The sequence below is a fragment of the Taudactylus pleione genome, unplaced genomic scaffold (genome assembly GCF_031769625.1).
Source record: "Taudactylus pleione unplaced genomic scaffold, aTauple2 ptg001005l, whole genome shotgun sequence".
NCBI classification, from domain to species: Eukaryota; Metazoa; Chordata; class Amphibia; order Anura; family Myobatrachidae; genus Taudactylus; species Taudactylus pleione.
In genome coordinates, this window is record NW_028285406.1 from 165,372 (window position 1) to 181,642 (window position 16,271).

A 16,271-nucleotide genomic window follows, 5' to 3' on the forward strand; every position below is an offset into this window, starting at 1 on the left:
ACTAAAATATACTTCCATCGCACAGACCTAACAATTATTTGTAACAAAAAAGACAAAATATATGTAACAAAATATGAAAGAAAAAAAGAGAGTAATCCCATACCTACATCAAACTGTCATCATCCATCATGTAAAACATTAGTGATGATGTACTTATAAGTCTTTGCTAATCGATGAAACTAGATGGCAACATGACTATAAACTAATATACATATATACCATATATCACACATAGCCCAAGTGAAGATATATTGAATGAAATGAAAACTCCGAAAGATTCTATATATAGAAATATTGTCTACCCAATACAAAGGGGACTCTATCCCTACCCAGCAAATAAATGACTAACCGGACATACCCAGGGTATAGACATATATGGTGTATAGCCAAGATGATAAATATATTGGATCAAAAAAAAATATATATATATATAAATAAAAATAAAAATAAATATAAAAACAAGGAGGAAATATAAATCTAGCTAATGTATCCCAGTTATTTTTACCTAGCACCAAAGGGAACTTTGATCCTAGTCAATCAACAACGGAGCATAACCAAGATCTATTGGACATTATGTAATTCAATGGTATAATTTAAACCTTCTGGGAAAAGAGTTCACAGTTGGTAAATCCAAAAAGCTTCTCTTTTGCAGAGTCGGCTATATCTGTCTCCTCCTCTTGCTGTAAATTTAACCTGTTCTATTCCTGTAATGTTAATGTCTTCATGAGATGCAACCTTACAATAAACAAAATGGCTCGAGAGTGGATGTGTTTTTATTCCTTTACATATATTCCTCCAGTGTTCCATAAATCTGGTGTTTAGTTGGCGGGTAGTTCTTCCTACATACTGTTTCCCACAGTTACATTGTATAACGTATATCACATAAGTAGATATACAATTTATAAATTTCCTTAATAGGGAATTTTTTATTATTACACGTAAATGATATACATTCTGTTGTTTTTTGTTTTGTGTGGTTACATGTATTGCAACGATTCCTCCTGCATTTATGGAAGCCTGGTGGTTTTATAGGTAACCAAGTATGAGAATTTCCTATAGCTTTGCTATTATCATAAAAATGACTAGACACAAGACTAGATTTTAAATTATCTGATCTCCTAAAAAATAACTTTCCCACCCAGGTCAACTTCTCCTTTAAGAACTGTATCCATTTGTAGGATTGATGAGTTCTTTTTTATAACTGATCTAATCTCTTGTTCACAAAGATTATACTTCATAGTGAATAATGCTGACCTATCACTTATTTTCTTTCTTCTTTTATTGTCTTGTATCCTCTCCTTACCTTCCATCTTTAGTAAATCTTCTCTCTTAATAATTTTCACTTCCTCTAATGCCTGTTGCAAGATACTAATGGGATATTCCTGTTCTCTAAAAGACATGAAGAGAGAACTATCTTGTCTCTCAAAAGCCTGTTCTGTAGAACAGTTTCTTTTTACTCTCATGAACTGTCCTTTTGGAATATTTCTTTTCCATGACTGTGCATGTGAACTATTATAGTTTAAGTATCTATTTTGATCCACTGGTTTAACATATGTCTCTGTAGTCTACCTGCCATCCATAACTCTAAGCGCAATATCCAAAAAACTAATCTCTTGAGTGCTAATGTGATGAGTGAATTTTAAACCAAAAGAATTGTGATTTAATTTATCAATAAAACAATCTATCTGTGAAATGTCCCCATCCCAAATAATAAACAAATCATCTATAAATCTACCATAATAGACTAGGCTTGCCCCGAACTCGCCACCCCACACATGCTCCTCCTCCAAACAACCCATGTAGAGGTTGGCAAAGCTCGGAGCGAACCTAGTCCCCATGGCCATCCCTTTAATTTGTAAGTAAAAATCAGAATGAAATACAAAATAATTGTGTTCTAAAATATACTTTATGGAACATATAATGAAGTCTCGCAAAGAACTTGAGATATTTTCATCATGTTCAAGATGGAAAGGCTTTAGCTTTGCACAGTTACTTGATAAGTCTGAACCGAACAATCTTTGTAGGAGAAGAATGATACTATGCACCTGCTATCTCCTTAAACTATGTCTGGAAAGTTCTGGGGCAAAAGTAGGATTTCTAGAAAGGGGTTCAAACATTTCTTAACAAAGAAAACAAATTGAATTTAATATTGGGGTGTCATGGACCTAATAAGAAATTAAAATTCAATACATTTCCCTGATCATGATGGCTGTAAAAACCCCAAAACAAAATGGACCCAGCAGAATCACCAGCTGCTGCTAAATTATCAAAGGCACTCCCCCTGCCCAAACTGCCAGTTATAAAGATCCCATATTAGCTACAGGAACAATACAAAAAAAAAAAAATGTCTCATATTCCTCTCTTGTTGACCTTCTTTATTTGGTGTAGGTGCACGTAGAGTGGACTTATAATGAAGAGTTCTGCAGTCTCTCCACTGCTAAAAAGAAGCACCATCAAGAAGTAACCATCAGACCTGAATCGTCGGTGGCTGTTCCTTTTATCATTATGCCCCTGACCTTGGGCTACCATGATGTGGAGGTGAAGGCCGCTGGTCAGTTAGGTTCAGATGGTGTCTTGAAGCAGCTGAAGGTTGTGGTGAGTAATTGGTGTACAGTAGTTGTTTTTTTCTCTCCCTTTAAAGAATATAATGTATCTGAGGTATAAAAAACATGAAATTGCAGCATTCTGTTGCCCATCTCCAAGCTATAATTTTTCTTATTTCTTCTAGCCGGAAGGAAAGTCTATAACACGATCTTTGATATCGGTGACTTTGGACCCAGTTGGAAAGGGCAGAGGTCTGTATTTCCTATCACTAACAGTTTTACAGGTGGATATGATCATTAATGTCATTGGATTAGTTCTGGACCTAATTTATTGAGTGCACTGGAGGCACAGCGCAAAACAACTTGGTTATCCACCTGTGATATGGTCCATCCAGTATATATTAAGGTGCGTGCCTACTCTCTACTCTAATGAGAGAGCACCATAAACTAGGGGACTGATTCTGAGTCACAGGCAAAGTGGTTGCGGGCAGCCGTAAAAGCCTGATTTCTACTTTATGCTGATGCGAGAACCTGTAGGGATAATGTGGGTTTGGTTACCGGGCAAGCGGAAAACTGTGCCGCTCATTTACGCTGCCCACCACAACCATCATCTTTATCATCTGCACCTGCACCAGACCCATGTTAGGTGCAAGAGATAGATCAGAAACAGGCTTCCCTTTGCTGTACTCACAAGTCAGTATAACATTGAGCTTTAAGTACAGTCACACGACATTCCCATGACACTCCGACAAGTCAGGGTGGTTATGTGAGATCATGTATCTACTGCTACCTTCCCTTCCCAAAATGCCTTATTTAACAAAAAATTAGATTCGGCCAAGTTCCTTCGACTACGCCAAGATGTGTAAATTTGATTCTGTGCAAAGCTACCTGTTTGCTACCATACACAGAGACTCAGGGCCTGATTCAGACCCATTCGCTAGATGTGATCGCTCGCATCCAGCATATGCAAATTTTACAAACTGACGTCATGGGAAGCGAGCGCTCGCTAAGGCATAAGTACACCCACTTTAGCTGTGCGAGCGATCGCTCTGTGTATGCAGACACCCACTAGCGTATGTAGAGATGCCCACTAGCGCACGTCATCTCCAGGAAGTGTATTAAAACTTTAGTACATCGAGCACCATCGGTAGTGAACGCAAGCACTTGTGGTTGCCTTACCCTGCCGCAAGCACTGCGAGGACTTCAGTGTAAAAAAACAGGCATGTGACATGTACTATGATGCTGCCTGTTAATTATGCACGCCTTAAAAGCGGCGTTGAAACACCCAGGCACGCCTGCGTTCGCACCTCCACTCCCCCGTTATTAGTGTCCTCCCCTGTTACGACCCACAAATGGCCTCTCCTGTCACTCATTGCACTGGGCTGTCTTTGCTAAGCGAGTGACTGGCCTGCGATCGTACAGAGTAGTTTGCGCATGCGCAGAACTAAGCGTACGCATGCGCGTTCGCAAAACATCGGTCCACTTGCAAGCGCACAGTGCTAGCGAACGGTCTCTGAATCAGGCCCTCAGAGCCATGCCACAGTTGTGCCAAGCGACAGATAGAAAGCACAGTGAAAAAGTGCAAACCTCCTACCATTTTAAAACTGCCTCTTGCGTTATGTTTAACTTTCTAGTTTTGTCCTCATACAGTATACTGCTTATTTAGTTTTGTTTTGGGTTTTAATTAACCCTGAGAGGGAGGAAACATCAGGCCAGTCTTTACATATGTTGTATTTCTTATGACACTCTTTTGTTTGAATACTTGTTGTACATTGGGAAAGTGAGCCTAGAAATGTGTTTCATTGTCGGAATGCAACTGAGGTGCGCAAACTGCGTCCCCTAAAGCAGGGACAGACTGAGGCTGTAGGTCAGTACGCGCACTGAAAAGGGGCATGGCCAGGCCTCACGGGGGCATGTCATGGGGTTGTGGCCTCGCAGCATACACTGGCTCTCTGCATGCTGGCTGATTAGAGCACACTGGCCCATTATGCCATTGGCATTAGAAGTGCCAGATGGGCAGACCAGCCCTGCCATAAAAGTTTACAATGAAAATCAATCTCCTTCATAGCAGTGTCTGGGCGATCCTTGAGAATGGTTCCACTTAATCCTTTTAACTCAACAGTCAGTAATCTTATTCTGCAAAATGGAATCTAAATGAATCAGTGCACTAGTTCACACTCGGTAAGGAGCACTCTTACATCTCCCAATGGTCCATGCATTGTGTTCTAGGGGAAATCCAGAACCACTGAAGCACTTTCTGCACTGCACAAATGAGGATTTGTTAGTTGTTTTATTGTGAGAACCAATGCTTCTGATTTTTATTTTTAAATCTGCATCCTGTATAAATAATTTATTTGTGTCTTTGTCATACAAAACCACTTCTTAATTTATGTGTAAAGCTTTGTTATCCTTGGCAGCCAAGGAACTTCACGTCAGATAATGTAGAAAAACCATTCTAATTAATATGTATATTGCAGCTGGGGTACAGGAAGAAAAAATACCAGCAGTGGATGCCACATATATTGTTCCTAACACAAATATTGAGACAATTGTCACAATACAAGGTAAGCATCTAACGTCCAAGAGCACATCACCCAGCCCCGGCTAGCAGCTTTTATCCTTGGGGAATGTCCACATTAATAGCCAATTGTGTGCCTCCAAAAGGGTTGTGACCAATCCATAGAAGGGGCGTGGTTAGTACTAGACCACTCTCCGACCTCTTTCCTCTCCATTCTCCTTGGGAAAGCGGTGAACACTAGTGTCTGGGGAGTCCAGTACAAATCCCTTTCCTGACTATACGACAATTGTAGAAGCCCCATCCAGGACAGCTGGGAAGTAGACATGTATTAATGCACATATACAGAAGGGAAGCATCTGACACACAGACACAATATACAATCACCATAATAAATGGGGTAAATGTGTACAATATAAATACATGATGCAGAGCATTTTGACCCATAATCAAAGATCGAGATATCTTTAAGTTGGCAACAGTAGCATATGCACCCACTTTATGCCAGGCACAGGGCACAGACACATCCAAGACCGTTACATGGATCAAACTATTTATTTTGATGTATCAGTTACTCATTTATTGTTAGGCATCAATAAAACTGCTGAGACACCTTGTATGGACAAAAACAAAAAATCAGGCTCAAAAAAACCTAATCTAGAACCGAGCGATGAAGAAAGTACCAGTGTTGGTAGAGCACTGACAAACAGCCAATGCTATAGGGTTTGCTATTGCCAGCTACAGCACTATCATCCTCTATTTGCCCCGTACCTTGCCCACCCACAAATATGGCTTGTATTGCTGGTCTGTGTGTGTTTGCTTATTTGTGAACACTCCTTGACCATAACGCCCAACATATGGCAGCTTATATTATGCCTTGTGTGGCCTCATAGGAAGGGGGCATGGCCTTGTAGCATGCCCTCATTTTTAATACTCTAGGGGTTTGTCCAGCACTCCCAGATATACTGGTCTGCCTCCAGGCTCTCCCACACACTGTGTACAGTAGATGCCATGCTATGCAGAGCTGAGACGAGAGAGTGAGAGACACACACAGAAACACACTAGATCACACACTGAGGCACATAGGGCCTGATTGAGAGCTGCTAGCAATCTGCATGCAACAGAGATCTTCACTTAGTTGAGTGAATCTTTGCAACTGCTCATGCGTAAACACTTTCTATGGCTCATATAGTACACATATTGTACACCAGAGTTGTAACTAGACATTTTGGTGCCCTGTGTTAGAAAGAGCATTGATGATTCCCCCCCACCTTCCCCCCCCAAGCTGCCTACCCCAAAAACAATCACATGCAAAAAAATGCACATTCGCATGGCCAATAAATTAAAATTATCTTTACTCTTGCAAGTATAAGGTACTAATATCCTGTAACCCCTGCACCTTGTCTCATCTCCTCTCTCTCTCTCTGGGACACCTTCTCTCTGCCATGGCACCTTGCCCCTTTCCTCTGCCTCTCCTGCCCCTGCACCTTGTCCCCTCTCCTCTCTCCCAAACACCTCCTCTATGCCCTGCTCCCTCTGCTATTTTTCCTCTGGGATGCCTTTAGTTCTCACAGCCATAGCACATTGTCTCCTCTGTCCTCTTTCTCAGGAACCCTTCTCTCTGTCATGTCACTTTGTCTCCATTCCCCTCTCTCTCTCTCTCTCTCTCTCTCTCTCTCTATCTCTTTCTCTCTCTCACATTCTCTCTCTCTCATTCGCTCTCTCTCCCCATACACCTTGTCTCCGCTCTCCAATCATTCTTGGGACCCCTCCTCTCTGCTCTGACTCCTCGTCTTCTCTGTCTCAATCCAGGACCCCTTCTCTCTTCCATGGCACATTGCCCCCTTTCCTCTGTCTCTCCTGGGACCCCTTATCTTTGCACTAGCACTAGTAGCACCTGTCCAAAGAGGGTAGTAAGAGCTGACCTGTCAGTCACTCACTGAGAGGCAGTGGATGGGACCTGCTGCTGCTGGATGCCGCCAGCTCACTGATGCTGCTGTCACTCACTTGTCACTCACTGAACCGGACCTGCAGTCAGTGTAGTGCAGCCAGATACTGTTGGATAGGACAGCTACACCATGCCATCTACTGCGCAGCGCACTGCACCTGACCTACCCAACAGCTCCTTACCCTAGGAACTGTGGGAGCTTTGGGAGGAGAGACATCAAGACGTAATGATGTCTCTCCCTTCCCAATAAACTATGCGGCACTTGAAGTTGCTGGTAAGCAGAGTCACATGAATGGGGGAGGCTGCCGGCTGCTGTCCTTTCGGAGCTGGGAGCCGTGCATCGCACTGTAAGCTGCAGGGGCGCGGCAGAGAGAATGTGGTGGTTGGCTGGTGTTCCGTCTTCAGGGATGTAGCGCTCTGTACGGTGGCACCTGCCACACCACCCTAGTTATGGCACTGGTGTACACACAAAGGTGAAGAAAGTGCTCCTGCCATAGGGCGGTGCCAGTTTTGATGGTGTGACCCATGTATAGATGTGGAAGGTGGTGCTTCAGTCCTTGCTAATTCAACCACACAGGTGCATAAAGATGCAAGCAGATGACCACCATTGGACACTGCTGCGTGTTTCTGCGTCTGACTCATAATAATGGCCTAAAGGGTCACAAAAATGCACAGAGTCATATACACAGAAAGAGACACATAGAGATGCACATAGTCACAGAAACTCATAGGGTCTTACACGCACAGACACACTGGGTCAAAGAGACACAGAAACTCATAGGGTCTTACATGCACAGACACACTGGGTCACAGACACACAGAAACTCATAGGGTCTTACACGCACAGACACACTGGGTCACAGAGACACAGAAACTCATAGGGTCTTACACGCACAGACACACTGGGTCACAGAGACACAGAAACTCATAGGGTCTTACATGCACAGACACACTGGGTCACAGTGACACAGAAACTCATAGGGTCTTACACGCACAGACACACTGGGTCACAGAGACACAGAAACTCATAGGGTCTTACACGCACAGACACACTGGGTCACAGAGACACAGAAACTCATAGGGTCTTACAATCACAGACACACTGGGTCATAGAGACACAGAAACTCATAGGGTCTTACACGCACAGACACACTGGGTCACAGACACAGAAACTCATAGGGTCTTACACGCACAGACACACTGGGTCACAGAAACTCATAAGGACTTACACGCAAAGACACACTAGGTCACAGACACAGAAACTCATAGGGTCTTACACGCACAGACACACTGGGTCACAGAGACACAGAACCTCATATGATTTTACACTAAGATACACTGGGTCACAGAGGCACAGAAACTCATAGGGTCATACATGCACAAACACACTGGGTCACAGACACAGAAACTCCTAGGGTCTTACACGCACAGACACACTGGGTCACAGAGACACAGAAACTCATAGGGGTTTACACGCACAGACACACTGGGTCACAGAGACACAGAAACTCATAGGGTCTTACATGCACAAACACACTGGGTCACAGACACAGAAACTCAAAGGGTCTTACACGCACAGACACACTGGGTCACAGAGACACAGAAACTCATAGGGTCTTACACGCACAGACACACTGGGTTACAGAGACACAGAAACTCATAGGGTCTTACATGCACAGACACACTGGGTCACAGAGACACAGAAACTCATAGGGTCTTACACGCACAGACACACTGGGTCACAGAGACACAGAAGCTCATAGGGTCTTACACACACAGACACACTGGGTCACAGAGACACAGAAACTCATAGGGTCTTACACTCACAGACACACTGGGTCACAGACACAGAAACTCATAGGGTCTTACACGCACAGACACACTGGGTCACAGAGACACAGAAACTCATAGGGTCTTACACACACAGACACACTGGATCACAGAGACACAGAAACTCATAGGGTCTTACACACACAGACACACTGGGTCACAGAGACACAGAAACTCATAGGGTCTTACATGCACAGACACACTGGGTCACAGAGACACAGAAACTCATAGGGTCTTACACGCACAGACACACTGGGTCACAGAGACACATAAAGAATCACTGGTCCACATTTTCAGAGACAGGTGACAGAGACAAGCAAGGACCAATGAGACCACATGCACAGAGACACGAAGACACATACAGAGACACACAGAGATCATGGTGACACTCAGCCACATTGGCGCACAGAGCTGTACATGACCTCACAGAGTCACACAAGGTCATGTAAAGAGAGAGACACACATAGTGTATGGGTAAGTAGCCCAAACAGCCTGTAATAGGAACAACTCTGGTGGCCCTTTCCCTACTGCAACTGTAACATCATACCCTGCTTATCCTCCCACTGATTATTGCATCATTTTATTTTTAATACTGGATATCAGTTAGGCAAAATATGTATGTTCTTCTTGGCCTGAGTTCTTACCGGCCCTTTTCTGTATCACTCAGGAAATCCGATTAGTGAAATGGTCGGTAAATCCATTGATGGCATCAATCTGAATCACCTGATCTCAGCTCCCGGGGGATGTGGGGAGCAGAACATGATGAAAATGACTCCTACTGTAATTGCTACACATTACCTGGACACCACTGACCAATGGCACAGAGTAGGGGTACAGCGCAGGCAACTGGCCATCCAGTACATCAAGGATGGTAAGAAAGTCATTTCCTTTTGCTCTTGGTAAACAAATATGAGGATTACAGAAGGATATATAAGAAACGCTCACTAACCAATTTTCATTTTTTTTTTTTTACTTTTAAATCTTTTTGAATAAATCGCCAAGTGCTGGAAAGTATTCTATAAATAATGTATTAGCCACTTTATTATAAAGTCCAACTAGACTAGACATTCCATATCTCTATTTTACATAACAACTACGTGATTTGCCATAGATTCATCAACATCTTGGTCAGGGCCGGCTCTTGGGGTGTTCGACCAGTGCAGTCGAACGGGCACCACCCTATAGAGGGCGCACCCCTCCTCAACATCCCGACTTCAGCGGGACAGAACTGTGGGCCGAAGTGGCCTGTGGGTGGACAAATCGGGAGGTTGGGGACCCCCACCACCACAGCTGTGCAGTGGTGCTCTACCCCAGAGTAACTAAATGGATGCTGTGCGCATGTGCTCGGCATCCATTCAGTGCCGGGAGTGGGCTAGGAGAAGCCCAGCTAGTGACGGAGCACTGGGCTTACCCCCAACCTGATGTTATTTGGAGGCATGCCACACCTCCAAATAACATCACTTAGGGGGCGTGCCCTATGGCAATTAAGCCACACCCCCATTTTTGGTCTTGCGCGGCTATTGGGCGCTATTAACAGAGCCGACACAGAGTGCTCCGTCTCCTGGAGCCGGCCCTGATCTTGGTATCTAAATGAAAGTGTGGCCCTGAATCAGAGAGGGACTGACTGCCAGATGCAGTGGGGCGATTCTTGGATTCTACCCATGCGTCCAGCTCACGCCATGCACGTGTCCGGCTTGTGTCTGTACAAAGTTGCAGTTGCGATGTCAGATGCATGCAGGTAAAAGTGTATTGAAACTCTGTGTTGGCATTTATGGCGGGTACAGGAAGGTTGTTTAGAGTTTGCATGGGGATGACCTGTCTTATGGATGTGTTATGGAGGTCAGGCGTGTTGCTGAAAGTGGTTACATACATAGACACTCAACCACGCACATAGGAGGCCATACATGGACAGAGAAACTGCTCCTTCCATGGGTCCGGTACAAGTTTCGATGATTTGACCGATGATGGTGTCTAAGGGCGGCACCAATCGGTGTTACAGTCTGTGCAGGTGCTGATTGTGTGCGTCTCAGTCCTCGCACAGATCCATGGAAGTACAGCAGGGACAGGCCTTGTAGCAGCAATTGCATAAAGTCACAAACGGGCAACCGCCAATAGATGAGGCTGTGGTGGCTTCTACATCCACCTCTGAAACAGACCTATATACAGTATGAGCATTTTCTTCTATTACCACACCCAGATGGTTGAAGCCTCTGACATATGGGACACAGCAATTTATAGCTCAATGCTAAATCAGCAAAACAAAATGACTTTGAGAAGGAATAGCAAAAAGGTGCAAATTAGAGATGTGTGGTTTTGTTTTCCTGACATACAAACACACCTGAACTTAGGGGTTCCAAATCGAATCGAGTCCTAGTTCAGAATTACTTAGGGGTTCCGAGTCTAACCAAGCCCTGGTTCGTTCCTGTAGTCAGTTCGGAACTTTTATTTAAAACCCAAACTCGGGTTTTGGGTTGCAGGTAAACAGGTCCAAATTACATGATTTTAGCGGTTTTATCATTTTTTTTTATCGATTTTTTTTAATCGATTTTTTTTATAGATATTGATTTTTGAAGAATCCAAAACCAAACTTAAACACTTGCTAAAACCAAAACCCGATGATGAATTACCGTATATACTCGAGTATAAGTCGACCCGAATATAAACCGAGGTACCTAATTTTACCACAAAAAACTGGGAAAACTTATTGACTCGAGTATAAGCCTAGGGTGGGAAATGCAGCAGCTACTGGTAGTAATCCCTTCCCTGGTACTGCCCCCAGTAGTAATATTCCCCCTCTGGTAGTGCCCCCAGTAGTAATACCCCCCTGGTAGTGCCCCCAGTAGCAATATCCCCCCCTGGTAGTGCCCCCAGTATTAATCCCCCCCTGGTACTGCCCCAGCAGTAATCCCCCCCCTGGTACTGCCCCCAGTAGTAATATTCCCCCTCTGGTAGTGCCCCCAGTAGTAATACCCCACTAGTAGTGCACCCAGTAGTAATACCCCCCTGGTAGTGCCCCCAGTAGCAATATCCCCCCCTGGTAGTGCCCCCCAGTAGTAATCCCTCCCCCCTGGTACTGGCTCCAGTAGTGCCCCCAGTAGAGAGAGATGTAATAAAAACACTTACCTGAAACCCCGCTCCTGGTCCCGACACTGCTACTGGCTCCTCCGGCCGCTTTGCATTATGGGAGAGACGTCGTCATGACAACGTTTCTCCCATTACCCACTGCGGGAGCCGGAAGATGGCTCCCGCAGTGGGAGTAGCAGCAGCCAATGAGAGTCTGACAGACTCTCATCGGCTGCTGATTACAACAAACACACAGCTGCCGGCTCCGGCGGCTGTGTGTTTGGCAGTGTGTAGCGCTGACCGAACTCTGTCCGGTCAGTGCTACACATGCGATGCAGCTGTGTCACAGAGACACAGTCTGCACCGTGGCCCGCATGGTACGCTACTCAGCTGTGTACCATGCGGGCATGACTTGAGTATTAGCCGAGGGGGTGCTTTTTCAGCACAAAAAATGTGCTGAAAAACTCGGCTTATACTCGAGTATATACGGTAGAACCAAAACAAAATCACTAAGGTCTGCGCACCTCTCTAGTACAAATGCTGATACCGCGCCAAAGTGTGCATCTCTGAGCCAGACCTATATTTTTCTTTAAAAAGATAATATATTTAGTTAAAATAAACAAGTAAGGGCTCCCAAACACTTGACACCTACGAAGCCATTGCAGAGTGAGCGACGGGACGTCAGCGTTTGGGGGTGGTGACGGGGGAGTGGTTGGAGAAACGCTGGCGCGCCTGTCCATTTGAACACCGCTGCATGGGCATGCATAAATCAGCCACCGCCTGCAACAAGAGTTGCAATTTCTGAGTAAGGTCAGGCCTGCTGTAATTGTGCGTGAGGGTCCGATGTTACCGATGTATACGCAGGTCTGCTAGGTCTTACGGATGTGAGATAGCGATAGTGGGCGTCTCTATGCTGGCTGTGCGATTGCAGATATTAGCATATTTTCCCAACAGCCCTGCGTGTGTATTCGCAGCTGCGATCGCAATTACGATCCGTAATGAATCAGGCCCTTTGTACAAATTTCACAATTTAACAAAGTGACACACACACACACACACACACAGGAGTTACCAGGTAAGATAGGCACAGCTTTGTGTGACACTTTGTGCTGCACACATACCTGTCCTTACAGTTAGTAAATAATCACCAGTGGTTCTAATTTGTCTGTGATGTCAATATTTTGTAACTTAATCTTTTAAACAGGTTTAGACAACCAAATGACGTATCGTAAAGTGGACTCTTCATACAGTATCTGGAAAGACACGCCAGCCAGCACATGGTAACATAGACATTTTTTTATTACGGTGTAATATATTACTTTCAAAATAAGTAGTTGATACTGAGTAGTATGCAGGGGAGGCGTGTGTGCTTCTTTTGCTGCATTAAAGTCTGCAGTTTTATGCTAAATACTAGTATAAGCTTTTCCCTGGTGTATAGTACATTATTGCATCTGAGGACTGGGATGCTTGTGCTACTTTAGATGCTACAATCCTGTTTGGTGCGTCTTTAGATTAGGGGTGTGCACCGGCCACTTTTCGTGTTTTGTGTTTTGGTTTTGGATCTGGATCTTTCTTCGTGTTTTGGATCTGGATTGGTTTTGCCAAAACCACCCTTCCGTGTTTTGGGTTCTGGGTTTTGTGTTTTGGATCTGTATTTTTTTGAAAAAAAGCATAAAAACAGCTAAAATCACAGAATTTGTAGGTTTTTCTGCTCCTATGCTATTATTAACCTCAATAACCTTAATTTCCACTCATTTCCAGTCTATTCTGAACACCTCACACCTCACAATAGTGTTTTTATGTCCAAAAGGTTGCACCGAGGTAGCTGGATGACTATGCTAAGCGACACGAGTGGGCGGCACAAACACGTGACCCATCTAGGAGTGACACTGCAGTGGCAGGCAGGATGGCAGTTAGAAAAACTAGGCCCCAAACTGTACATAATGCAAAGAAAAAAAGAGGTGCAAGATGGAATTGTCCTTGGGCCCTCCCACCCACCCTTATGTTGTATAAACAGGACATGCACACTTTAACAAATCAATCATTTCAGCGCCAGGGTCTGCCACACAACTGTGGCTGAAATGATTGGTTCGTTTGGGCCCCCACAAAACAAGCTGGCAATTAATGTGTCCCTGCACAAACTGGCTCTACGGAGGCAAGATGTCATCCTCATCCTCCTCATCCACCGATTCCTCACCCTCTTCAGTGTGTACATCCTCATCCTCACAAAGTATTAACTCGTCCCCACTTGAATCCACCACCACAGGTCCCTCTGTACCTTCTGGAGGCTGGTCTCCCTGGAAGAGCTGATAATTCATTTTGATGAACATCATCTTCTCCACATTCTGTGGAAGCAACCTCCTACGCCTTTCGCTGACAAGGTTCCCGGCTGCACTAAACACTCTTTCGGAGTACACACTGGAGGGGGGGCAACTCAGGTAAAATAGAGCCAGTTTGTACAGGGGCCTCCAAATTGCCTCTTTTTCCTGCCAGTACAGGTATGGACTGTCTGACATGCCTACTTGGATGCTGTCACCGATGTAATCCTCCACCATTCTGTCAATGGTGACAGTATCATATGCAGTGACAGTAGACATGTCAGAAATTGTTGCCAGGTCCTTCAGTCCGGACCAGATGTCCAAACTTGGTCCTGCCTGCCCTGCATCACCGCCAGCGGGTTGCTTAGGATACCTAAGTTTTTTCCTGGCAGCCCCAGTTGCGGGAGAAAATGAAGAAGGAGCCGTTGACGTGTCACGTTCCGCTTCAGCTGACAGTGTGTTCACCAGCAGGTCTTTGCACCTCTGCAGGCTTGTGTCGGCCGGAAAGAGAGACACCACATAGGCTTTAAACCTAGGATCGAGCACGGTGGCCAAAATGTAGTGGTCTGATTTCAACAGATTGACCACCCTGGAATCCTGGCAAAGCGAATGAAGGGCTTCATCCACAAGTCCCACATGCCGAGCGGAATCGCTCCGTCTTAGCTCCTCCTTCACTTTCTCCAGCTGCTTCTGCAAAAGCCTGATGAGGGGAATGACCTGACTCAAGCTGGCAGTGTCTGAACTGACTTCACGTGTGGCAAGTTCGAAGGGCTGAAGAACCTTGCACAACACGGAAATCATTCTCCACTGCGCTTGAGTCAGGTGCATACCCCCTCCTTTGCCTATGTCATAGGTGGATGTATAGGCTTGTATGGCCTTTTGCTGCTCCTCCATCCTCTGAAGCATATAGAGGGTTGAGTTCCACCGCGTCACAACCTCTTGCTTCAGGTGATGGCGGGGCAGGTTCAAGAGTGTTTGCTGGCGCTCCAGTCTTCGGCACGCAGTCGCTGAATGGCGAAAGTGGCCAGAAATTTTTCGGGCCACCCAAAGCGTCTCCTGCACGCCCCTGTCGCTTTTCAGAAAATTCTGCACCACCAAGTTTATTGTGTGAGCAAAACATGGGACGTGCTGGAATTTGCCCAGATGTAATGCCCGCACAATATTGGTGGCGTTGTCAGATATCACAAATCCCCAGGAGAGTCTAAGTGGGGTAAGCCACTGGGCGATGATTTCCCTCAGTTTCTCTAAGAGGTTGTCGGCGGTGTGCCTCTTACTGAAACCGGTGATACACAGCGTAGCCTGCCTTGTAACGAGCTGGCGTTTCTGAGATGCTGCTACTGGTGACGCTGCTGCTGTTGCTGCGTAAGGTGATACATCTACCCAGTGGGCTGTCACAGTCATATAGTCCTTAGTCTGCCCTGTTCCACTTGTCCACATGTCCGTGGTTAAGTGGACATTGTGTACAACGGCATTTTTCAGGACACTGAGGACACTTTTTCTGACGTTTCTGTACAGTCTCGGTATCGCCTGCCTAGTGAAGTGGAATCTAGACGGGATTTGGAACCGGGGACACACTACCTCCATCAATTGTCTAAATCCCACTGCACTAATGGCGGATACCGGACGCACGTCTAACACCAACATAGCAGTCAAGGCCTCAGTTATACGTTTTGCTTCAGGATGACTGCTGTCGTACTTCATCCTCCTCGCTAAGGACTGTTGGAGGGTCAATTGTTTAGTAAAAGTAGTGGTGTTCCTACTTCCTCTCTGGGATGATGAACGACTCCCAGCAGCAACAGCAGCAGCGGCAGCAGTAGGCGTAGCAATGCAGGATCCTCCGGAGGAATCCCGGATAGGAGAGTCAGTCATGCCAGTGATATGGCCTGCAGGACTACTTCCGATCCTGACTAAGGAGGAAATTGACGAGGAGGGAGTTGACGGTGTGGTTTGCAGGCGCTTGGATACAACAGGACAACGGGATTTAGGTGTCCCTGGACTGCTTACGGTCTGAGCCAAAGTTTCTGAACTTGACAGTAACTTTTTATGAACGCGCT

General features: G+C 45.4%; 1 protein-coding gene across 3 annotated transcripts in view; it reads left to right on the forward strand.

Moving 5' to 3' along the window:
* LOC148454321 (venom factor-like) overlaps nucleotides 1-16,271 on the forward strand; it is a 184,853-nt gene that overhangs the window by 77,121 nt on the left and 91,461 nt on the right. For 2 of the 3 annotated variants that reach the window (XM_088461041.1, XM_088461040.1), the window contains exons 20-24: nucleotides 2,389-2,595; nucleotides 2,729-2,795; nucleotides 5,021-5,107; nucleotides 9,504-9,707; nucleotides 13,104-13,179. In XM_088461041.1, coding sequence (XP_088317167.1) covers nucleotides 2,389-2,595; nucleotides 2,729-2,795; nucleotides 5,021-5,107; nucleotides 9,504-9,707; nucleotides 13,104-13,179 — 641 coding nt within the window. The remainder of the gene's footprint in view (nucleotides 1-2,388; nucleotides 2,596-2,728; nucleotides 2,796-5,020; nucleotides 5,108-9,503; nucleotides 9,708-13,103; nucleotides 13,180-16,271) is intronic. The other variant, XM_088461042.1, reaches the window with a different exon arrangement.